General features: G+C 46.7%; 1 protein-coding gene across 3 annotated transcripts in view; it reads right to left on the reverse strand.

The window, feature by feature from the left end:
• LOC117092886 (protein argonaute-1) overlaps positions 1-23,362 on the reverse strand; it is a 48,485-nt gene extending 25,123 nt beyond the window's left edge. Inside the window, exons 1-11 of one of the 3 annotated variants that reach the window (XM_033227129.1) lie at positions 23,107-23,362; positions 17,662-17,845; positions 13,503-13,623; positions 12,896-13,077; positions 12,363-12,499; positions 12,002-12,136; positions 11,771-11,858; positions 10,909-11,056; positions 4,505-4,624; positions 4,028-4,150; positions 3,761-3,894 (exon numbers count right to left, since the gene is read on the reverse strand). In XM_033227129.1, coding sequence (XP_033083020.1) covers positions 3,761-3,894; positions 4,028-4,150; positions 4,505-4,624; positions 10,909-11,056; positions 11,771-11,858; positions 12,002-12,136; positions 12,363-12,499; positions 12,896-13,077; positions 13,503-13,623; positions 17,662-17,845; positions 23,107-23,131 — 1,397 coding nt within the window. In that variant the 5' untranslated portion in view covers positions 23,132-23,362. Of the gene's footprint in view, positions 1-3,760; positions 3,895-4,018; positions 4,151-4,504; positions 4,625-10,908; positions 11,057-11,770; positions 11,859-12,001; positions 12,137-12,362; positions 12,582-12,895; positions 13,078-13,502; positions 13,624-17,661; positions 17,846-23,106 lie in introns of those variants that run through there. The other 2 variants (XM_033227128.1, XM_033227130.1) reach the window with 2 other exon arrangements.
• Between the last annotated feature and the right edge of the window lie 2,077 nt (positions 23,363-25,439).

The following is a 25,439-nucleotide window of genomic DNA, read 5'->3' on the forward strand; positions in this document are numbered from 1 at the left end:
GCTTTGACCATTAGTAGTATGTTTTCCATTTCTCTGCCCTGTATATAACTGCAATGTAGCTATTAAAAAGCCAGTACGGGCCGGGCGCGGTGGCTCAAGCCTGTAATCCCAGCACTTTGGGAGGCCGAGACGGGCGGATCACGAGGTCAGGAGATCGAGACCATCCTGGCTAATACGGTGAAACCCTGTCTCTACTTAAAAATACAAAAAACTAGCCGGGCGGCGAGGCGGGCGCCTGTAGTCCCAGCTACTCGGGAGGCTGAGGCAGGAGAATGGCGTAAACCCGGGAGGCGGAGCTTGCAGTGAGCTGAGATCCGGCCACTGCACTCCAGCCTGGGTGGCAGAGCAAGACTCCGTCTCAAAAAAAATAAAAAATAAAAAAATAAAAATAAAAATAAAAATAAAAAGCCAGTATGTTACCAGATTTCATGAATAGTGGGTCTCAACTTCAAGGAAAGACGTATTTCCAGTCTTTTCTACCAGACTACACTTGGAATACTGTGTCCAGTGCTGGGGGCCACAAACTATTGTGAGATGTTTAAGATGAGGAAGGTCCTAAAATCCCATCTTAAAGGTGATATAGCTAAAGTAATAGGGCCTCTTTAGCCAGAAAAAAATTGAGGGTTGCATCTAGAACTCTATCATCCATCATCCCCCAACTACTAGTTTGTCGAACCCCACAGCACCTTCATGTCTTCTCCCACTTTCTCAGTGGAAAGGATGCCCTTTCTCAGTGCTCTGGATCCCATCACCTCATACACACTTAGGGACTTTGCTCTGTTTATTTTCCAGTTCCTCTAAGTTATACCTTCAATCTCTACTTACTATGTACATTCTCACTGAACAATCTCAGCCACTGCCATAGATGACTTGGAAATCTTTACCGTTAGCCCAGTCAGAACCACAAATTTAACTGGCTACTAATGACCCACATGAAAAAGCCACATTCTTACCCCTTACAAATAGGTGTCACTCGGGGAAGGGAATGCCTGATAAACTCTTCCAAGTTTGAGGTTCTGGGTTTACTGGTGCCCATACCCCAAAATGGCCAAAACAATAGATTATCCCAAAAGAAATGGACAAGGGAAGGACATGGGAGAAACACAAAAGCACACAGAGAATAGAACTACAATGAAGTGACTATGGCACAAAGGCAAAAAGCTGGGAGCCTTTCCAATATTGCCAAGCAGGCTGGCTTAAATAGGGGCTAAAGAACTCAGAAAAAGGCCAGGCGCAGTGGCTCACACCTGTAATATCAGAACTCTGGGAGGCCGAGGCGGGCAGATCACGAGGTCAGGAGATCAAGACCATCTTGGCTAACACGGTGAAACCCCGTCTCTATTAAAAACACAAAAAATTGGCTGGGCGTGGCGGCGGGTGCCTGTGGTCCCAGCTGCTCAGGAGGCTGAGGCAGGAGTCTGGCATGAACCCAGGAGGCGGAGCTTGCAGCAAGCCGAGCTCGTGCCACTGCACCTGGGCTACAGGGCAAGACTCCGTTTCAGAAAAAAAAAAAAAAAAAAAAGAACTCAGGAAAGGAGACAAGAACCCATTTGTAAGGAACCACAATTATGATGGTTGTTTGTGTAGGTGTGAGGGGTAAGGGAAGAAGAGCAAGGGCAGGTCCCATAGTCCCCAGATCCATCAGGAGCTGTTAGAACTTTTTTTTTTTTCCTTTGAGACTGAGTCTCGCTCTGTCACCACGTTGGAGCGCAGTGGCACAACCTTAGCTCACTGCAACCTCTGCCTCCCGGGTTCAAGCGATTCTCCTGCCTCAGCCTCCTGAGTAGCTGGGACTACAGGCACGCGCCACTATGCCTGGCTAATTTTTGTATTTTTAGTAGAGACAGAGTTTCACCATATTGGCCAGGCTGGTCTCAAACTACTGACTTCGTGATCTGCCCACCTCAGCCTCCCAAACTGCTGGGTTTACAGACAGGAGCCACCATGCCCGACCTAGAACTTATAGAATCTATATTGCCCAGCAAACTCCTGGGCTGAAGTGATCCTCCTGCCTCGGCCTTCTGAGTAGCCAGGATTACAGGCACGCACCACTGTACCCCAGCTAAGAACGAATTCTCATGACTCCAAGGTCAGCTGAATTCATCACGGCATACTTCCCCACTACCCTTGTCTAGCCAAAATGGTCGGCTCCATCAACTCTTCCTCATCCCTAGAGTGTGCTGATCCCACTCCAGATCCAGAGACTATGAGAAGCAACCACTTCAAAACATGGCAATAACCAATTAACTGAATGCTGTATGTAGGAAACAACTAACTGTGAGTTTTGTGGCATTTTAAACCTATCTCAATAAAACAAACAAACAAACAAAAAAACAAAAAAAGGGCAGGGCTAGGCTGGGCGCGGTGGCTCAAGCCTGTAATCCCAGCACTTTGGGAGGCCGAGGCGGGCGGATCACGAGGTCAGGAGATCGAGACACTCCTGGCTAACACAGTGAAACCCCGTCTCTACTAAAAATACAAAAAAAAAACTAGCCGGGCGCGGTGGCTCAAGCCTGTAATCCCAGCACTTTGGGAGGCCGAGGCGGGCGGATCACGAGGTCAGGAGATCGAGACACTCCTGGCTAACACAGTGAAACCCCGTCTCTACTAAAAATACAAAAAAAAAACTAGCCGGGCGTGGTGGCGGGCGCCTGTAGTCCCAGCTACTCGGAGGCTGAGGCGGGAGAATGGCGAGAACCCGGGAGGCGGAGCTTGCAGTGAGCTGAGATCCGGCCACTGCACTCCAGCCTGGGCGACACAGCGAGACTCTGTCTCAAAAAAAAAAAAAAAAAAAAAGGGCCGGGCATGGTGGCTCATGCCTGTAATCCCAGCACTTTGGGAGGCCAAAGCAGGCGGATCACAAGGCCAGGAGATCGAGACCATCCTGGCTAACACACTGAAACTTCATTTCTACTAAAAATACAAAAAATTAGCCAGGCATGGTGGCGGGCGCCTGTAGTCCCAGCTACTCGGGAGTCTGAGGCAGGAGAATGGCGTGAATCCGGGAGATGGAGCTTGCAGTGAGCCAAGATCACGCCACTACACTCCAGCCTGGGCTACAGAGCGAGACTCTATCTCAAAAAAAAAAAAAAAAAAGACTCCAGGGGAGGAGTTGTTGACTTCTCAAGCCATTACTGCCTGGTTTCTTTAGATCATTTGGCTACAACACTTTCCTCATTGGTGCCATCTACTCCCAGCTACGGTGGCACAGAGGTCCTGACAACCAGCTAAATAAGCTGCTCTATTTTGTTTCCAATTAGGAACACAAGTTTTGAAGCTCAGATCTGATTTGCTTCCAACTCTGACACTCTCCTGATGATGTGCAAGCTTTGGACAAGTTACTTAACCTCTTTTGAGCCTCAGTCTCCTGAAAATGGACATATGACCACCTACTCACTGTAAAGATGAAATGAGAGAATAAAAATTAGGTACTTAAGTACAATTTTGGCGTAAACATTACAGTCATCACTACTACTATTTATTACCAATGATAATTATAACAATAAAATAATTCAGGCCTCTCTTAGGAGATTCATGCCCTAAAATCATCATCTTTGACATAGATATGGCTCCTTATTAACTTCCCCTGACCACAGATCGATAGAAAAGGAATTGGTAGAAGTTTGAGCCAGAAAGCACAATGCAGGCAGAGTCAAGGCAGAACACATTACTGATCAATATCGGCCCCTGTGGACTACAGGAAGGCAGGCAGCTCCAGGGTCTTTCCCACCCTTCCACCCCTACACCAAACCCTCCTTACTTGAGCACCTCTTCTCGACACTGTTTTTGGGGTGCGAAGCAGGCGATGGCCCAGACTTTGATCTCAATCCCATTGTAGAACTGTTTCCCCCGCATGTCCCAGACACCCTGATTGGGTGTGGCAATGGCCCGGTTCTGGGGATAGGCAGAGGGGGCGCCCAGGTGAGCCTCAGTAGAGTCAGGTGGGTAGGGGAGCAAAAACCCCTGGCTATACAAACCAACCACCCCCATATACCCTGAGATGTTGTCTGGCCCTGACCCTGCTCACCCGGCCGCCGTACTGCAAGATGGGCGCCGGCAGCACTCGCCCTGTCACCTCCGTCATGTCATCCTTCACTTTGATCCCAAATTCCTGGATATAGGGATCTAAGTTGTAGCTGGCATTCTTCATCTGCAGGACAAAAGAGAGCAATCTCAGGAGAGCAGGAACTTGGCAATACTGCTCACCCTCTAGGTATCAAGGAGAGAACCCTAAGGAGAAGCTGGGGTTGGTACAGAATAGTCCTAAAAAGAGAGGGAAAGTGGAAGATGAGGGAAGTGACAGGATAACACAGCAAAGTAATACAGGAGAGAAAAAGAGATAGAGAGCGAAGTAACTATATGGTAAGAAGGAAGAGCAGCCTTATAGAGTCCTAGGCAACAAATCTAGACTTGGGTTTTCCTAAAGGAAGGTCCTGCTGGGGCATTAAAACAATTTATGCTACCAATGGCCCCAATGACTGAGCAAATGAGTAGGCCCACTGACCAGGCGACTGATCTCCTCCTGTCTGTCTGGAGCGGATCTAGCCGTGGCCTTTATCATGGTCGAAGTCTGGTTGTCGGTCAGCTTTTTAATACAGCGCTGCCCAGCCACAATGTTACAGACCTGAGGAAATGAGAAGGACAGGTAGCTCTGGCTTGAGTACAGTCCATCCTGTACCCAGAGCCCCATAATAAGGAAAGATACCTTGGCTGTCAGACATGGGGAAGGGAACTGCAAAATCCTTTGTGCATACATGTATTCTCCTCTTGAGTTTCACTTGATAGGTAAGTTAGAAAATATTCATGTGCAAAGTAAAAGGCAATTCAGGCCGGGCATGGTGGCTCATGCCTGTAATCCCAGCACCTTAGGAGCCAAGGCAGGCAGATCCCTTGAGGTCAGGAGTTCAAGACCAGCCTGGCCAACCCATCTCTACTAAAAATACAAAAATTAGCCAGGCATGGTGGCGTGTGCCTGTAATCCCAGCTACTGAGGAGGCTGAGGAACGAGAATCACTTGAACCAGGAGGCGGAGGTTGCAGTGAGCCCAGATCATGCCACTGCACCCCAGCCTGGGTGACAGAGTGAGACTCTGTCTCAAAAAAAGGAAAAAAAAAAAAAAGGCAATTCAACCACTTTGTGATTAAAAGCTTGTGATCCAGTGCCAGATCTGGGCTCAGGTCTCATATTTTATTTATTTATTTATTTTTTTGGATGGAAAAAAAAAAAGAGATGGAGTCTTGCTCTGTCGCCCAGGCTAGAATGCAGTGGCACAATCTCGGCTCAGAGACATCCGCCTCCCAGGTTCAAGCAATTCTCCTTCCTTAGCCTCCCGAGTAGCTGGGATTACAGGTACCCGCCACCACACCTGGCTAATTCTTGTATGTATGTATGTATGTATGTATGTATGTATTTATTTTTGAGACAGAGTTTTGCTCTTCTTGCCCAGGCTGCTGTGCAATGGCACGATCTCGGCTCACTGCAACCTTCACCTCCCAGGTTCAAGCGATTCTCCTGCCTCAGCGTTCCAAGTAGCTGGGATTACAGGCATATGCCACCATGCGTGGTTAATTTTGTATTTTTAGTAGAGATGGGGTTTTGCCATGTTGGCCAGGCTGGTCTTGAACTCCTGACCTCAGGTGATCCACCCACCTTGGCCTCCCAAAGTGCTGGGATTACAAGAGTGAGCCACAGCGCCTGACCTTCATATTTTAAATGAGGATAATAGTAACAATCTCAGAGTTGACTCAAGATTAAATAAAGCACTTAAAGGACTGGGTATAGTTCTGGAACACAGTAAACAATAAGTTGCAGCACAGAATATTATTTACCAAAGGACCATATATAGAGCTCTTCTGAATACTGAAAAACTCAATATACACAAATTAGATTTCTAAGGCAGCTCTCCATGGTGGCAGGTATGTAGTTGCTCCATCCAGCAACCCACCAGGACTAGGGTTGGCTCTAAGCTCCTGAGCCCCCAGACCACAGCTATCACTGTCTCTGTTGGCTGACAGTGTCCTCTACTGGTGTGAGAAACATCCTGTCATTTACTTCATCTGTTCTGGGCCCAACAGAAAACAATAGAGATCATAAAAAGTTGTCTAGTGACATACAAGACTTCTACTCCCCAATATACTATATTCAGGATGCTGTGAACAGGAAGGCTTCTAGAATTGAGAGAGCCAGTAGGTCTGGAAATACTTCTGTTTGAAGTACAGCTTTGCCATTTCTAGGTGATGTTACCTTAAACAGGACTCTTAACCACTCTGAGAATCTTCTTTAATTTCAAACATGAGAAAAAAAATACACTAGCTGTCTCATGAGGTTGTTGTAAGGATTTAGATGAGATGAAATGTGGAACTCGCTCCCATAGGGCCAACATTCTTTACATACTAATTCTCGTCCTAATTCCCAGAGTTCATGGTAAACAATGGGAAGGAAAACCAGCCCAAGGTCACCTGCCTTCAAACTCTATATTCCAGAAAATAAATAAAATAGTCAATTCACTTAATGAAAATCCAAAATTATTGAAATTTGTGAGATTGCTCTCTTAAAGGTGCCTTAAAGTTGTAGCATTCTTTACAGGTGGTTACAGATACAGAATTAAAACCAGGGATGTGGTGAAATTAGAACACTTGTACAATGCTAGTGGGACTATATATTCACTACTGTGAATATACTATAAAATGGTATGTAAATTTCTCAAAAAATTAACCACAGAATTACCATATAAACCAGAAATTCTGCTTCTGGGTATGTACTCAAAAAACAGGAACTTCAGCAGATATTTGTACATCTCTGTTCACAGCAGCATTACTCACAATAACCAAAAGGACGAAGCAACCCAAGTATCCATGGACAGATGAATGAATAAATAAAACGTGATACATACATACAATGGACTATTATTCAGCCTTAAAATAGAAGGGAATCTTAACATGCTACAACATGGATGAACCTTGAAGACATCGTGTTAAGTGAAATATGCCAGTCAAAAAAGGACAAATACTATATGATTCCACTCATTTGAGGTACCTACAGTGGTCAAATTCATAGAGACAGAAAGTAGAATGGTGGTTGCTAGGGGTTAAAAGGAGGGAGTTGTCGTTTAATGGGTATAGAGTTTCAGTTTGGAATGATGAAAAAGTTCTGGAGATTAGTCGTGGTGATCATTGTACAACTGCGTGAATGTATTTAATGCCACAGAACTGTACACTTAAAAATGGTTAAAATGGTGAATTTTATATTATGCATATTTTACCACAATTTGAAAAAGAGAAGACGGAAGAAGGAATGAACTGTGATTTGAACATGAACAAATGATTTTGTGGACACTCACTGACCTACATAACTATTCGAGGAAGATACAGAGGTAGACTGGAGGTACTACTTCTAGTTTGTAGTTGGATCTTCACAACTAGAAACTAGAGCAACAATAATCCATACTGTTCTTCTACTTAAAATTTTCCAATGGATTCATATTATAATTAGAATAAAATCCTACCTGGCCAGAAACTAGAACTATCATTCATTGCTGATGGGATTATAAAATATCATAGCCACTTTGGGAAACAATCAGGTAGCTCATCAAGATGTTAACCATTGCCTGGGCGCGGTGAATCACGCCTGTAATCCCAGCACTTTGGCAGGCTGAGACGGGTGGATCACGAGGTCAGGAGATCGAGACCATCCTGGCTAGCACAGTGAAACCCCGTCTCTACTAAAAATACAAAAAAATAGCCGGGCGTGGTGATGGGCGCCTGTAGTCCCAGTTACTCGGGAGACTGAGGGAGAAGAATGGCATGAACCTGAGAGACAGAGCTTGCAATGAGCCCAGATCACGCCACTGCACTCCAGCCTAGGTGACAGAGCGAGATTCCATCTCAAAAAAAAAAAAAAAAGATGTTAAACATTGTTATATATTATATCACTCTTAGGTGTATACTACAGAGAAATAAAAACTTATGTTCACACAGAAATGTGTACATCAATGTTCACAGCAGCATTATTCATGATACTCAAAAAATAGAAACAATTCAAACGTCCATTAACTGATAAATGAATTAACAAAATATGACATATCCATCTGATGGAAAGAGGATAAACCTTGAAAATATTACGCTAACTGATAGCAGTCATAAAAGGACACATATTGTATTATTCCACATATATGATATGTCCAATATAGGTATATCCAGAGACTGAAAGTAGATTAGTGGTTACTATAGGCTGTTGGGGAGAGAAGGAATGGTGAGTAACTGCTAATGAATATAGGCTTTCTTTTAGGAGTGATATGTTCTGGAATCAAATAGTGGTGATAGTTGTACAATTCTGTGAATATACTAAAACTACCTAATCATTTTAAAATGGTGAATTTTATGGTATGTGAATTATATCTTGATACAGCTGGGTGTTTTTTTTTTTCTATTTTTTTGAGACAGGGTCTCCCTCTGTTGCCCAGGCTGGAATCCAGTGGCACAATCACAGCTCACTGGGTTCAAACAATGCTTCCACCTCAGCCTCCCAAGTAGCTGGAACCACAGGTGCACACCACACCTGCAGTCAAGCGATCCTCTTGCCTTGACCTCCCAAAGTTCTGGGATTACAGGTACGAGCCATCACAGCCAATCTGGATAAAGCTATTCCAAAAAACAATAATAAAATGCCACGTGGTTTCAACAGGCTATACGATTCAGCCCTCTACAGAATCATCTCCTACTACTTTTCCCCTAACACAATAGGGGAAAAAACCACAGCCTTCTGACTATCCCTCAAAAAGATCCAAATTCTCTTCTGCTTTAGAACCTTTGTACTTCCTCCTGCCTGGAAGGCTCTTCTCTCAGGTTGTTATGAGGTTGATTCTATGTCATAATTTGGGACTTAGCTCAAATGTCTCCTACGAGAGGACTTCCCTAACAACTAAAATAGCTCTCTACCCTCTTCCTCCCTTACTTCTATCCCCTGAACCTATTTTATTATTCTTATAGCACTTATCACCATCTGAAACTATCTCATGTGTTTATCAATTTGTTGTCTATCTCCCCCCTTCTAGAATGTAAGCTCCACAACAGCTGGGACCTTGTCTGTCTTGTTAATCTCCATGTTCCTAGCACCTAAGAGTATATGACACATAGTAGGAGCTCAATAAATATATGTTAAATAAGCAACAATAGAATTCAAGGTCTAAGTCATAACATAAATTATACACCTTGGAAACCATTGTTTAAATAGAAATAATGTTAGTTTGCTAACAAATCTCTGCTTACAGTAAATATCAGCTACTGTCTACTTAGCTAAGATTGTTCCTAAAGACCTCTGTTTATACCTCAGAGAACATGTTGCCTTCATGTGCATCAGTAGCTATTAACCAAGTCAGAGTTCTTGGTTTTGGGGATCTCTTCTCCTTTCAGCCTAATTCCCTCAGGTTAGTTCTGAAATTCTAGAAGCTCACCAGAAGACTTGAGCTTTGGTCTGGGCTATCTGACTTCTGCTGTTGGATAAAAGTAAGAGGGTAGGCCAGGCATGGCAGCTCATGCCCGTAATCCAGCACTTTGGGAGGCCGAGGCAGGCAGATCACTTGAGGTCGGGAGTTTGAGATCAGTGTGGCCAACATGGCGAAACCCCATCTGTACTAAAAATACAAAAAAATGTATCTGGGCACGGTGGCGCACACCTATAATCCTAGCTACTGGAGGGTGAGGCACGAGAATTGCTTAAACCTGGGAGGTGGAGGTTACAGTGAGCTGAGATGGTGCCACTGTACTCCAGTGAGATTCTGTCTCAAAAAAACAAAAAAGAAAAAGTGGGTAGTCTAGTATAGTGCCTCTCCAATGTTAATGTACATCCCCTTTGGATCTTGTTAAAGGACAGATTCTGGCTGGGTGTGGTGGCTCACGTCTGTAATCCCAGCACTTTGGGAGGCAAAGCGGGCAGACCACCTGAGGTTGGGAGTTAGAGACCAGCCTGACCAACATGGAAAAACCCGTCTCTACTAAAACTATAAAATTAGCCGAGTGTGGTGGCGCATGCCTGTAATCCCAACTACTCAGGAGGCTGAGGCAGGAGAATCGCTGAAACCAGGGAGGCGGAGGTTGCGGTGAGCCAACATCATGCCATCGCACTCCAGCCTGGGCAACAAGAACAAAACTCCGTCTCAAAAAAAAAAAAAAAAAAAAAAAGATTCTGATTCAGTCGGTATGGGTAGAACCTGAAATCTGCATTTTAAGTAAGCTCTCAGGTAATGCCTATCCTGTTGGTACACATGACCACACTTTTTGAGGAGCACTGGATGAGACAATGAAGCAGTAGGCAGTAGTCTCTCATTCAATATTTTGGCTAGTATATACCAAACAAAATAGAGCCCAGTGATTCTGTATTTGTATTCTACAACTTAGCATTACTATTCCTTCTCCAGTTGCAGAATTCCAAAGGTCTACTGTTATATAAAAGTATGACAAATCTTGGCGCTAAAACTTTTTCAAAAGGAACACATTAATCATTGGAGAAACATGATTTACATTATAGGTAATATTTATCACCAGTTTGTGTAGAATAAGCTACACTTATATCTTCAGGTCACTTAGGATCCCAGCTCTAAACAACAGGGGAAGAGAAATTAAGAGAACATGAGTGAGTGTGGGTATCTAAAATCTCTGTCCTGTATGAACTAATTACTTATTAAACAGTAAATTCAGCTTGTCTCTGCCTGGCAGCCCTGAAAGAACATGAGAGTAGGATGGGGGATAACGGAACAACTTAGCAGGTAAGAATGGGGCCTCTATTTCACAGGAGAACTACCTCATACCTTCTCAGAATGTCAATTTTCCAAACTTCAAAGAAGAGACACCTGATAAGCAGCATGCAGGTATATACAATGCCTATTCCCCAGCTATTACTTGGCAATCTCACCTCTAGGGGAAGGTAGGTATGCTTTTGTTCCTGGCCAACTTGTAGGCAGGGCAGATGGGGATACTTGAGCTGAAGGTTATATTTCTGCTTGAAATACTGTGCCACTGTGCACTCCACAGTCTGTCCACTCTCCAGCTGTAAGGGGAATCTGTTCAGAAGAAGGGAAGGAAGGGGGTGTCATAACCCAGCATTCAGTCCCACTTCTCTAGACCCACAACCATGGGAAGCCCCAGACTTTTTCCTTTTTCATTTGGCCCCAATATGATATGCAGGAAGGAAGTCCCAGACTTTGCTTCATCCTATCCAACTTCTTTGAGCATCGCCACTCATGGGAAAACAGGACATACAGGGCTCCAAGAAAGAAGCCAAAGGTTTGAAGGGCAAGTTCCACAAAAGTCAGGATACTATCTGACTCAATTATTTCCAATATTGAGCATAAAGCCTGACAAGAGTAGACATTCATAATATAGTGTAGCCTAAGGTCAAGAATGAGAATAGAATCGATGACAGCTTCCCCAAGGAGCCCAGGAGCCTAGCTTTCTTTTTTCAAGAGAAATAATAATTTGAGAGAGATTCTAACATTTACCTAACCCTAACAGGAATCAGAGAACACACTTGCTCTAAAGTAAAGGACCAAAGAGGCAAGGAGATCAAGAAGGTAAAAATGGTAGGCAGAGTATCAACAGATCAGAGAAGATTGAGAAAGGATGCCAAATTCCCACAGCTTATCTTCAAAAACAGGGCCAGTCCCCAAGGCTCATTCTCAAGGCCAGTGGGGGAAGGAGGGAGGGAAAGATAGTGAGTTTTAAATCTCAGCCCTTCTCCACCAACAAAGTATGACTCAGCACCCCTGCCAACTTACGTCTGATGGCTAGCAGGGCGACGGGTAACATTACACACGCGGTATTTCCTCTTCATCTGTCCACAGTGGGTGACTTCCACCTTCAGGCCTGAGATACACACACTGCTTGTCAGGGCTGAAATAGGTTGCTCAGGTGCCCAGCCTTGGCCTCTTCCCTGAGCATACCCCAAGGGGATTTCCTCTTAGGGCTCAAGTGGGGCTGTTTCCCTTCCCCTCCTGTTGGGTCCTCACCCTTGATCTCCTTGGTGAAGCGAACGCGCTGAGAGTCCGTGAGGGGCTTGGGCTGCTCATCTATGTTCCTGATGTCCAGCACCTCACACATGAACTCAATCACTGGCTGTGCCTTATAGAAGGCAGTGGCTGAGACTGTGGGGACAGGGTAAAGATAGCTCAGCTCAGGTTCTGTCTTCCACAATATATGGAGGCATAGCAATTTATACCCTCTTCCTTATAGGGCATTGGGATGGGGGAAGGGGGAGCCAGGGCTATAGGAATTAGACTAGGAGTGTGGTTGCAGAGCTGGGAGGGATGAGGCCGGGAGTGTGGTCACTGGACTTGGGGTGCCCCTAGCTCCATAGCTCTCCCCACTCACCATCAATGTTGAGCATCATCTTCCACATGGCAGGGCGCACAGACTGGTGAAAGCCGAACCAGACCTCGCGCCCACCCCCCAGCGGGTGGTAGTAGCCCTCAGGCGGTGAGAAGAAGGAGCGGCCCACAGGGGTGTACCTGGCAGGGACAGGCAGAGAACTGGTCCCTCGGGCACAGGCCCCCACCCTGTGAGGCATCCTGGGCACGGAGGAGCCCTGGCCTGAAAGGCAGGACACCAGGGCTTTAATGCCAGCTCTGATGCTTTACTAGTTGTATGACTGACCTTGTGCAAGTTTCTACCTTCTCTCTGCCCTGCAGGGACAGATGGGATGAGGCCCAAAGATATCTAAGAAGTTCAGGGCCAGGGCTTTAAACCATCTAAATATAAATACACACTTGCCTGGCAAGTGGTAGGGCTTCAAATAATTTTTTTTTTTGAATGGCACACTGTGGGACCTTAATATGTGCTCCCCCTCCTCCCCTGACAGCAGTTCTGCCAACACTAGTAGCCCAGATACTAACTACACCCAATACCTCATGGATGCCAGGTGCCTCATGGCCACATCCAGGGCTTGCACAGACTCCAAGGGAACAGGGATCTGGCCGCTGACCAGGGCCTCATGCAGCATTCGCCAGCTCACAATGGCTAGCCACTTGATGGAGACCTTAAAGATTCGATCCTTCCCTTCCCCAGGGATTGTCACCTCAAAGTCGACCTTCAGGAGGGTGAGAGAAAGGAGTGAAGGATTGCCATTGCTCTGCGAGAATGACCCCCGACTCCATGGATTTGCTGAGAATATGCTCAAGTTGACAGGGGCTCATAATGAAGACCCCAAAGTAAGTCCAGCCCCTTAGGTTCTAGCCACCTTGGCTCAGTGCTTCTCTTCCTCTCAACTACCTCTCAGCCTAGCAGGAAGTCCTTTAGGTCTATTTTAAGTCTAATCTCAATCTGTTTAGGACACGGACAGGCACATGATAGACTAAATAAACATCAGCACCTACCCACCCCTCACCCTAAAACATACTTTCTCAGCACAAAAGATGAAAAGGATCTCTGGATCACCAGACTCCAAAGAGGCTTACATGAGCTTGGTTCTACCCCAGACCCCTGACACAGGCCTAGCCTGACTCCCAACCTTACCCGTTCGTTGCCAATGGGCAGTGCTGTGACAGTGTAAATGTTCTTCTTTCCATCATACACAGGCTTGCGATCACCAAAGATCTGAGGCTTGAAATGCTGGACCATGTATTCCACCACTTCCCTGTGGGGGATAGGAGTGGCCTGTGGAAGCTGAGAGACTACTACCACTTCAAGCTTTTGGAAGTAATTCAAAGTCCAGGCAATGTCCCATCTATTATACTCACTCCTAACATCTACTCTATGACAGTGCTTCTCAAACTTTAACTTTCCTATGAATCACCTGGAGATTTTATTAAAATGTAGCTTCTGATTCAGCAGGTCTAGAGTGAAGCCTGAAATTCTGCATTTCTAACATGCTCCCAAGTGACAATGCTGGTCCTCAGACCACCAAGGCTCTAACGGACCTGAAAGAGTGGTGTGAGTGCCTTCTGAGAAGAGGGGGAGGCTAAAGGGAGAAAAGCTTGACTCCAGGGTCTATAAAGAATCAGGAATAGGGCTAGGTATGGTGGCTCACACCTGTAATCCCAGTACTTTGGGCAGCCGAGGCAAGAGGATCACTTGAGCCTAGGAGCTCAAGGCTAGCTTAGGCAACAGAGTGAGACCCCATCTTCTACAAAAAAAAAAAAAATTTTTTTTTTAGTTAGCTGTGTATGGTGGCATGTGCCTATAATCCCAGTTGCTTGGGAGGTTGAGACAGGAGGATCACCTGAGGCTGGGAGTTTGGGGTTACAGTGAGCTAAAATTACACCACTGCACTCCAGCCTGGGGGACACAGTAAGAGCCTGTCTCAAAAAGAAAAACAAACAAAAAAAAGGAACAGCCAGGTACAGTGGATCATGCCTATAATCCCAGCACTTTCGCATGAGCTCCCGAGGTTGAGACCAGCCTGGGCAACACAGAGAAATTTCGTCTCTACAAAAAATGCAAAAATTAGTCAGGCATGGTGGTGTGTGCCTATAGCCCCAGCTACTCAGGAGGCTGAAGTGAGAGGATCACTTGAGCCTGAGAGGCAGAGGTTGCAGTGAGCTGAGATCATGTCACTGCACTCCAGTCTGGGTGACAGAGCCAGATCTTGTTTCAAAAAAAATTAAAACAAAACAAAACAAAACAAATCAGGAACAGAATCTAGGCTGCTCCAATCTCGAATCCCAGATCTGATAAGCAAAAAAAGGTAGAAGAGATGTGAACTGGAATAAGAACAAACTGTGGAAGAAAAATCTCATCTTCCATCTCTCTGAAACACTTAGTCTCACCACCCTGTTTTTTCTCCATTACCATCTCTTACTTCCCGTCCTCTGAAACTTAGACCCCAGGGGTGTCCATTATTCCTTCAGAATTCCAGTTTATCTAACCAACTGACCTTCACACTTTCTAAATCAAAGTTCTTGAATACTACTGGATAACACAAATGGTACATTAAAAGCAACTATGATCATATGGTTTCAATCCCAATTAGGCTTCAGTGCTGCTTAGCAATCTTTTTCACGTCCCTGATTACTTCCACCCCTCCTACTCTATGTAGACTATGTAGAACTTTCTCCACTAGCCTCTAACTCCAGAACCCATTCCTGTCTCCTATCAGGAAGCAGCTCTAATATCTCTAAAAAAGGCAGAGGATAGTACACAAGGCCACCCTTGAGTTCCCAGACATATACACAAACATATTAATATGTGCGTGCATCAATTTTTCTCCTTTCCTCTTACACTCAAAATGACCCTTCCATGTATTACTTTTAAACATATGAAAATATATTCATCTTCACTTATTAGAAAAATACAATTTAAAATTAGACCAAGATCAGGACGCCAAAGATCAAAAAAATCTCAAATATCAAACTGGTGCAGGTATAGGAAGAAACACTCTGATGCCTTATTGATGGGAGTATAGTTGGTACAACTTACCTTTAAAAACAAGTTGCAATATCTGAAAACTCTGAAATGTATTAGGCCAACAGTCCCACTCCTAGCAATTTATCCTACAAATACACTCATATTTGAGTGCAAAAATGAATCTATATATAATAATATTCAAGTTTCATTTTTGTAGCAGAATTTAGACTCAAATGTTCCTCAATAGATTTATTACATAAGTTATATCACAGCCACTCAACCTATGCAAAAGAATGAGGCAGATCCATATGTGCTGGTATGTAATACCTTCAAAAATATATTGTTCAGTGGAAAAATGCCTGCACATGTGCAGAATACTATACGGAATATATGCCTGCACATGTGCAGAATAGTATACGGAAGCACATTCAAGAATGGTAACAATTGGCTGGGCACGGTGGCTCATGCCTGTAATCCCAGTACTTTGGAAGGCTGAGGCGGGCGGACTGCTTGAGGTCAGGAGTTTGAGACCAACCCGGCCAACATAGTGAAACCCTGTCTCTACTAAAAACTTAAAAATTCGCCAGGCATGGTGGCGGGTGCCTGTAATCCCAGCTACTCGGGAGGCTGAGGCAGGAGAATCGCTTGAACCCGGGAGGCAGAGGTTGCAGTGAGTTGAGATCACGCCACCGCACTCTGGCCTGGATGACAGAGTGAAACTCCGTCTCCAAAAAAACAGAATGGTAACAATTTGTCGGGTACGGTGGCTCATGCCTGTGATCCCAATACTTTGGGAGGCATAGGTAGGAAGATCACTTGAGGTCAGGAGTTTGAAACCAGCCTGGCCAACATGGTGAAACTCTGTCTCTACTAAAAACACCGGCCGGGCGCGGTGGCTCAAGCCTGTAATCCCAGCACTTTGGGAGGCCGAGACGGGCGGATCACGATGTCAGGAGATCGAGACCATCCTGGCTAACACGGTGAAACCCCATCTCTACTAAAAAAATACAAAAAACTAGCCGGGCGAAGTGGCGGGCGCCTGTAGTCCCAGCTACTCGGGAGGCTGAGGGAGAATGGCGTAAACCCAGGAGGCGGAGCTTGCAGTGAGCTGAGATCTGGCCACTGCACTCCAGCCTAGGTGACAGAGCGAGACTCTGTCTCAAAAAAAAAAAAAAACACCAATAAATTATGTCATGGGGGGCACCTATAGTCCCAGCTACTCAGGAGGCTGAGGCAGGAGAATCATTTGCCTGTCATCCCAGCTACTTGGGAGGCAGAGGCACGAGAACTGCCTGAACCTAGGAGGCAGAGAGTGCAGTGATCTGAGATGGCGCTACTGCACACCAGCCTGGGTGACAGAGGGAGGCTCTGTCTCAAAAAAAAAAAAAAAAAAGGTAACAATTAATGGTACTGGGGGACTAGAGACCAGGATAGTAAGGAGACATTTTTCACTACTATCTTTTTGTAATATTTGAATTTTTTAATATTATATATATAGTTTTCAAATAATAATAAAATTAATTAATTAAAGAAATATCACAGAGGCCGGGCACGGTGGCTCACACCTGTAATCCCAGCACTTTGGGAGGCCGAAGAGGGCAGATCACCTGGGGTCAGGAGTTCAAGACCAGCCTGGCCAACATGGTGAAACCCGTCTCTACTAAAAATACAAAAAAAAATAGCCGGGCATGTTGGCAGATGCCTGTAATCCCAGCTACTCAGGAGGCTGAGCCAGGAGAATCACTTAAACCTGGGAGACGGAGTTTGCATTGAGCTAAAATAGCGCCATTGCACTCCAGCTTGGGCAACAAGAGCAAAACTCCACATCAAAAAAAAAAAAAAAAAAAAGGAAATATCACTTCCTCTAGAGCTAATCCCTCCAACTGTGCATCCTACCATGTCCTTCGGCCTCATCAAGGACATCTCATTAATTTCTCCCCTCTATCCCAAACTTTTAACTTCTCCATCTTTACTACCTCCTTCTCCTTAATCTGTAAACATACCCATATCTCATTCTTTAAAACTCTTTATTCATTCAACTAATATTGAAATGTAGTAGGCACTCTACTTATTTCTTAACTCAATATAGTTAGATTAACTAGCTCAACTACTTTCTGCTGAAACTGCTCTGCCAAAAGCCACTAATAATCTTCTAATAGTGAAGTCCAATTGGACTGTTTTTCAGCATTTACCTTACTTGGCATCTCCTTCTCAAAAACTTCCTTAGATTTGGTGATACTACCCTCTACTGGTTTTTCTTTTACCTTTCTGGCCCCTCTTTCAAGGTTGGTGTCTTTCAGATTTGGTAGCTTAGATGTGCATCACTTACCGGTTGACTCTACGGGGACACTTATCCGGCTTGATGTCCACCTCGTAGTGGTACACGTCGATCTTAGGGATGTCCACCTCAAAGTAATTGGCCAGGAGCTTGATTGGTTTCCCCACAGTGCCAATGCCAGGCCGGCGAGGTGCCTGGAACACCTGCTGCAGGGGGGGCAGGTAAGCGCCCGCAGCTACGAGACAAAGAGGCTGGTGAGGGTAAAGTCTGGTAATCTCCTAACTACTCTTATCAGAGAAGGAACAAGGCCTCCCAGAACAGGAACACGAGAGAATAGAGAATGCCTCTTTCCTGCTACCCAACCCAGCTGAGCGCTTCCAGGGGACATCTCAAGCTCATCTGTGTTTTTGTTTTTGTTTTTTGTTTTTTTTAAATCTCTCTCCAGTTAGGAAAATTATCCTTATTGTCTACTTTAAATTCATTAAGTTAATATATAATAAGTTCCTATTGCATGTTAAGCAGAGAGACTAAATCTGGCTCCTAGTAACAAAACCCTTTCTTTCTTCTACTAGAGTAAGACACTTGCCCTCATCAGGTATCTAGCAGACCAAGAATTTCTATTCTCTGCCAGCCAGATGCTCACTCCATTCATCACCATGCTGAATACAAAATGGCATAACCTTTATGTTCCTTTATAGGTGGGCAGGAAGAAGATCCAGAGAAGGCCAGGCTGGGGAGGGCAGGGTCAGTGTTTGAGGCAGGATTAGGGCAACTGAATGGCGAGAGTTGGAGAGAGGGAAAAGGAGAAAAGGCTCAAAGGATAGTTTGGAGACTAAGGAAAAGAGAAAGGGGGCTGGAGAAGAGGACAGAGCTGGAGGTCACAATAGAAAAAGGCAAGGAGAAGGAGAGAAGGCTGGAGTCAAGGGGTGGGGCAGACAGGAAGAAACAAAGGGGCAATTGGGGAGGCAATGATAAAAAAAAAAAAAAAAGCTTGAATAAAGAAAGAACTAACGGGTATGGGAGGAAGAGGTGGCAATTAGAATGCTGGAGAAGAGACACTGGCTCCGGAAGAACACAAGATTCTCTCCATGCCCCACAGATCCTTCCACACAGAATGTCCAGACAGCAGAAGCAGAGATAAATTTCAAGACAGAGGGGGCCCTTTGAAAAGGGATAGGGTAGGGCCAGATCCAGCTACTTTACCCTCTTTTGCCAGTCTGGCTGCTGCCTCCAGTCTTATTTTCTAGCTTCGGGGGAAGAGAGAAAAAAAGGGAATAATACGCTACTATTGCTCTTGGCAGTAGAGAACCAGCCCAGGTGAGAGAAGAGAGGGATAAACCAGCCCAGAACCTCCCATTACCAGACCTCTGCTTTCACAGTCAGACAAGCTGGAGGGATGGGGCATATCCTCAGCTGGGGGTCAGGAAGAGGTCAGAACCATTCATGGGAGGGGTAGCTTCCCAGAGCTAAGTTGCTCTGTTTCCCTCTAACCACCTGTCAAGCCCAGTCCCACTCTACAGACAGGGAAATGAAGGCCCAGCCTGGATGGAAAAGGTCTTCAGAACTCAGCTACATGGGGAAGTGAAAACCTATCTACTAGCACCTGGCTGCCTACCTCAGAAAGTGCTGGACAGAAATTGCACACAAGCTCATGGACAGACAGACACACATTCCCATCACACACATCCAAACACACACTTAGACCTTGGCAATTTACACTTATACACATATCCTTCACTACCCTGGACTGAGTTCTTCAAAGGCAGGGACTGTATCTGCCTTGGTCACTGCTTAATCTCCAGTGTCTGGCAAACACACAGGAAGTATTCAACATACTGATATGAAATGAATGAACAAACATATCCATAGACACACCACAAAAACACACAAGCACACACAGCACACAAACACCTGTAATTGCCCAGAAACAATTATAAACACTACACAAGACAAACATGCACAGTTGTGGGTGTAGCCAGTAAGAGACATCCTTTCCCTCCCCAAGTTCTTATATTGCATTCACCTTCTTCCTCTCCCAGACTGAATAATCACTTGGGGCCTTGGGAGAAAGATAACCCCTAGAGATGGGGGGCTAGTTAGAAATGATGGGGGATGGGACAGACACTCTAGCCTCAAAGCCTTCTCTTCCCCAGAAACCCGACTACATACCAGACATAGCCTTAGAGCACCATCCTCTCCAAAGAGGCTTTGGGAAAACAGGGGAGCGTGCATCCCCACTTCATCTTCAAACTAGGAAAGACAGCAGCAAGCAGGAACCTCTCTCCCATTCCATCCCCCTGAAAGCCTAACAACAGCACAGTCTTCTCCCCGCCCCCCTTACCCCAGCTTTTAGTCTGAGAAAGGGAGACACTTCCCTACAGACCCAGACAGGGACAGACGGCCACTTTGTGATGCAGATGAGGGCCCCAGCACAGAGGACAAAGCTTGGGCCTAGGGGGAAAGGGGCGGGGCCCTTCTCTTCAGACAAAAGCAAGGAGGGAGGGGCCCTGAAAAGGACACTCCCCCTCCCCCATCCCCAAGGAGCCCAGAGAAGGAAAAGTAACAGAGCTGAAAGCCCTGGCTCAGGATTCCTTTCCTGCAGTTCTGAGGCCCACACACCTCCCAAGGAGCCAGACTGCCTATTCAAAAGACGCAAATTCAAGGTTAGGTTAGGTTAGGTTAGGTTAGCTGGTGGGCAAGCAAAGACTAACAGGCCAATCTCTCCAAAAAGGATCTGTTCCATGTGAATATACACTTTATTAAATATCCATAGGCCGGGTGCGGTGGCTCAAGCCTGTAATCCCAGCACTTTGGGAGGCCGAGACGGGCGGATCACGAGGTCAGGAGAACGAGACCATCCTGGCTAACACTGTGAAACCCCGTCTCTACTAAAAAATACAAAAAACTAGCCGGGCGAGGTGGCGGGCGCCTGTAGTCCCAGCTACTCGGGAGGCTGAGGCAGGAGAATGGCGTGAACCTGGGAGGCGGAGCTTGCAGTGAGCTGAGATCCGGCCACTGCACTCCAGCCCCGGCGACAGAGTGAGACTCCGTCTCAAAAAAAAAAAAAAATCCATATACGTGCTTAATCATTTATGTTCACATTTGAATGTGATTTAATTAATAAACATGTATTCTGTGCTAGGGCCTATACACTAGGCACTTGCTAGTTCTACAAATAAACCAGACACTGCTTCTACCTTCAGGGAGCACCTAGTCTAGTGTTATGTGCTTGGAACACACCTGAGCACAGAAGGCAGACCTGGGCATAAGCCCAGTGAGGCTAGCAACAATGCTTTAGTTTTTTGGGCTTTTTGTTTGTTTGTTTGTTTGTTCGTTTTTTACACAACACTTCAGTTTTGCGTATTATGTCCTCAGGCCACCTTGGGACACCACTCTAACTTCCTACAAGACAACAGTCCGGGCCTAGGAAGGAGGCAGTTATGGGGTCCCTCAATCTGCAGCTTCCAGACTGAATCTCAATTATACCCTTTTCTGAGGCAAAGCCTGTCCCACTAGGCTTTTCATAAGGCTATGGCTGACTTCAAACAGCAGGTTCTAGCTCCTTTCCTAGAAGCTTATTTTTTGTAACAAATTTTTAAAAAGTCAATTTTTCATCACTCCAGAGCCTATTAGGAATTCATCAGGATAAAAATCGTTAGTCTAGAATGGGTACCAGCAACCAGCAATCCATGTGGACCTCAATGACCTACCCCACTACTCTAGTTCATGGGTTGTTGGAAATAGTCCCCAGCCTTGAAAAACAGGAGTGCCTGGGATGGAGAGAGGGGCCTGACAGAGAGGAAGTACAAAAGTCAGCTGCTCCCTGCGCTTATCCTTAGGACTACACAACCTATACAAGGTTGGTTATTAGGGGGAAAACAGTCACTAAGTACTTATAGATCACTAAATGGATAACTTGAGTAAGGTGGTAGGAGCTATTTCCTTGAGAGAGTGGGAGGGAGTTAGGTCTGCTACAAAAAAAAACAAAATAATTTCCATTAGGAAAGTAATAAAGTTCATGTCCCAAATGGAAATTTGATTCCCATTCCCAGACCAAATGTAAGGAAGTGGTGAGAGATGACCTGAAGCATTCCCATCACAGGGTAAGACACTTAAGACACAAGAAGTATCACCGCCCCACAGTCCATCCTGAGGACTCCAGTTTTCTTGAGGCAATCCTGCCTCAGTTTATCCTCTGTTCCTATGTCTTTTTCTCCTCATTACCTGCAAATAAGAAGTTAAGACTATCACCTGCGCCTCACCAGGGTGAAGGCTATAAACTCCCCCATCCACCAACTTGTTTGTAGGGTTTAGATCTTGGCTCTAAAGACAGCCCTGACAGTTTCTGGGAAGTAGGGAAAGGAAAATGGAAAGATATCCAGTGGAAGATAGGAGCCATGAAAATATTAAGAAATATTAGAATAAATGTTATAACTGTAGAGTGTAACCTTAACAGACAATTCAATGGAAAAGGTCATTATCTTTGGATTAAAAGCCCCCATCTCTACTCAGTATTGGAGCAGAAACTTGCAAACCAAGCAGACAACTCCTTCCAGGTAGCCCCTGCCTGCCCTGTCCTTGATTCCTCCGTAACCAATACCTTTCCTAAGGCCTGTCTTTAGGAGGACCCACCCCTAGAACCCATTGCTTCGGTCCCAGTCTTTCCTGTGGCACAAAAATGCACTTTGGCAGCTTCCCTCAACCCATTCTTGGCAAACTGTGACTGAGGGCCAAGTGTAAGAGCCCCTAAAATGGGGGAGGGGACCATAACCATTTGCACTCTGCCAGCATAACCTAAGAGAGAATGCACCCCATCAGCACGCTCCTTTTTCCAAGCCAAACGGGGGGGGGCCGAAGAGAGGTGGGGGTATTTGGACGGCCACGCCCCCACCACGTCGGGCAGCCCCTGCCAGCTGCCACCTCCGCGCATGCTCCGGAGCCTCCACTCCGACTCCCCAGACCCACGGAGGGGGAATCCCGAGACTGGGTCCCCACCCACCGCCCCCTGACCCTCGCCCTCGCGTCAGGCCCGGTGGGGCGGAGCTCACAGTCCAGTTCTGGCGCCTTCTCCCAAGAGACATTAGCCTATTCCAGCCCAGCGGAGCCCCCGCCCCCGGCATGCGGTAGCTCCAGGCCCATCTGTGTCGCCCCCTCCTCTCCTGGACACCTGGAGCCCGTCCCCTGCCACCTGCCGGGCCTCTCCGTAGGCCTCCACGGATGTCTGGGAGTCGTTCCGTGCGTGCAGGCCCTTCTCCCAGATTACTTCCAGCCCGCAGGACTGCATACAGCCTCCTTGGACAAACAGCCCCCATCTCAGGGCTCTCTTCACATGGTTCTCCCCCGGAACTGCACACAGCCTCCTTCAAACTGGGCCCCCATCGTGGGAGAGCCCTTCTCCTCACTCAGGAGCGCTTCCCTCACTTGGAAACCACGCTTTTCATGCGGGAGTCCCCAGTCCTTGGAGCATGCACCGTTCCCCCTCCCGGGGGCCCTTACCTGCTCCCGAGGGTCCCGCTTCCATCCCATATACCCGTGCGGAGGTCAGGCGGCCCGGAGACTGTGAAGTCCAGCGTGAGGGGCCTAAGTACCCCGCACTCTCGCTGCTCGGATTCCCGGGCCGGGCTCGGCTCCCCTACCAAGCCCGGCCGCTCGCGCCGCCGCCCCCGCAGCCTCCGTTGCCGCCGCCGCCGCCGCCGCGGAGCCTGCAGCAGCTCCCCCTGCGAGCGCCCGGCCAGCTGCCAGTGCGCAGGCGCGACCGCCAGGCCCAGGGGGCGGACCGGAACGAGTCAAGCGGGGCGCTCAGACGGCAACAAAGGCCAATGGAGAGGGGCGGGGGCACTGGGGACCCGAGGCAGCGGCCCCTGGCGGTCACCCGTTGCCATGCAGCCCAGCGGGAGGGCTCCGGTAGAGGTGCCTTGGAACCGCGCAGTGGCATAAGTGGGGCAGGGCGAAGGGACACCCCGCCACAGCTGCCTTCCGCCCTGTCTTTTCCCCAAATAGGTCCCTCCAAACCTACACACAGCCCCCGCCTGTCGCACCGAGCCGCGCGCACATTATGGGAACCCCACCTCATTCCCAGACCCTCTGGCACTCCAGTGCCCAGAGGCCCTGCCTCCCACCTCTCCTCCCAATCACCCTCATCCTTCAAGCCTTGGCTGCAAAGCGACTGCCTCCGCGAAGTCCTTCTTCGTCCCTAGTCACTGAACTCACTGACGCCACCCCCTCTTCCAGGCCGTGGGCTGGACGCTGAGACCACAGGTAAGTAGAGACCATGCCTACCCTGGAAGATGTCACAGTTTGAACTTAAGTACAGCTACAGAGCTCTGTCCACCGGACCTGGGAAGCACCTGCCTCCACTTTCTCATCTACTGCTCATGCCTGAACTCTGTCAATCTGCTTCTGCCCTCACCAGGTCACTTAAATGACTTTCGGGGTTGAAATCCAAACGATACTTTTCAATTATTTCTCTGCAGCATCTGTCACTGTGCCTCTACTTCCCTTCTGAGCCTTCCACTTGGCTGCAGCATCTTCTGCAGTCTCCTTTTGCCTAAGTCCTTTTCAGTCTTTTAAAGGGCTCCTTTTGTTTTTGCCTCGTTAACTGTTCACTGTGGTTCCAAACCCAGCTCTCTTCTCACTCCACTCTCCCCTTGAAGGTCTCATCCACTCTTACGGCCCAACTATCCCTCCAAATCTCTATTTCCAACCATGTCTCTGACTCACATTTCCACGTGTCTGCTGGACAGCTCCACCTGGATATCCTACCAGAACTTCAAGTCCAAACCAAATACTTTATCTTTTACTCACAAACATACTTGCCCTGTGCTTCCTATCTCAAGGAATAGCACCTTCATGTCAGAAATGACAGTTCCTCTATCCCTTGTTCTTTCCATCTATTCAGCTGTTCACCACGTCTGGACATGTTTACCTTCTGAACTGCTCTCACATGATTCGATGCCATTCTGATGGTTTCTTATGCTGGTGCAGACCCTTATCATATCTTGCCAGAAGTATCACAACCACTTCCTTGCTAGTATCAAAGTTTCTGGGAACTCCCATTTTCCCTCCTATTCAGTCTGGTGCAGTGATAGGTGGGATAAGAGACCCAGCTCAAACACCACTTTCCCATAAACTCACACAAATTTTTGATGCCTGCTTTATAACAGATGTCATGCAGAGGCTGGGAACTTAAGGGGTGGACCATAACCAGTCCTTATTCATGAGGAGATTAATTTCTGACACTTATACCATGCCTTGCTTCTAGAGGTTCTCAAACAGCAACCATGAGAATCACCTGGAAAGCTTGTTAAAACTTGGATTGGTGGCTGGGTGCAGTGGCTCACGCCTGTAACCCCAGCACTTTGGCAGACTGAGGCGGGTGGATCACCTGAGGTCAGAAGTTCAAGACCAGCCTGGCCAACATGGTGAAATCTCGTCTCTACTAAAAATATAAAAAATTAGCCGGGTGTTGTGGCAGACACCTGTAATCCCAGCTACTCCAGAGGCTAAGGCAGGAGAATTGCTTGAACCACGGAGGGGGAGGTTGCAGTGAGCTGAGATCATGCCATTGTACTCCAGCCCGGGCAACAAGAGTTAAACTCTGTCTCAAAAAAAAAAAAAAAAAAAAAAACTTGGATTGGTAAGCCCTGCCTCCAGAGTTTTCGATTCAGTAGGTGTTAGGTGGGACCCAAAAATGTGCATTTCTAACAAGTTTCCAGATAAGGCTGATGATGCTGACAAATTACTCCCCTACATACAAAGTAGAGGTGAAGAACAAAGACTCTGGAGCCAGACTGTCTTGGTTTCAATACTATCCCTGCATTTACTAGACA

Source organism: Trachypithecus francoisi, unplaced genomic scaffold (genome assembly GCF_009764315.1).
Source record: "Trachypithecus francoisi isolate TF-2019V2 unplaced genomic scaffold, Tfra_2.0 Lachesis_group12, whole genome shotgun sequence".
Taxonomy (NCBI): Eukaryota; Metazoa; Chordata; class Mammalia; order Primates; family Cercopithecidae; genus Trachypithecus; species Trachypithecus francoisi.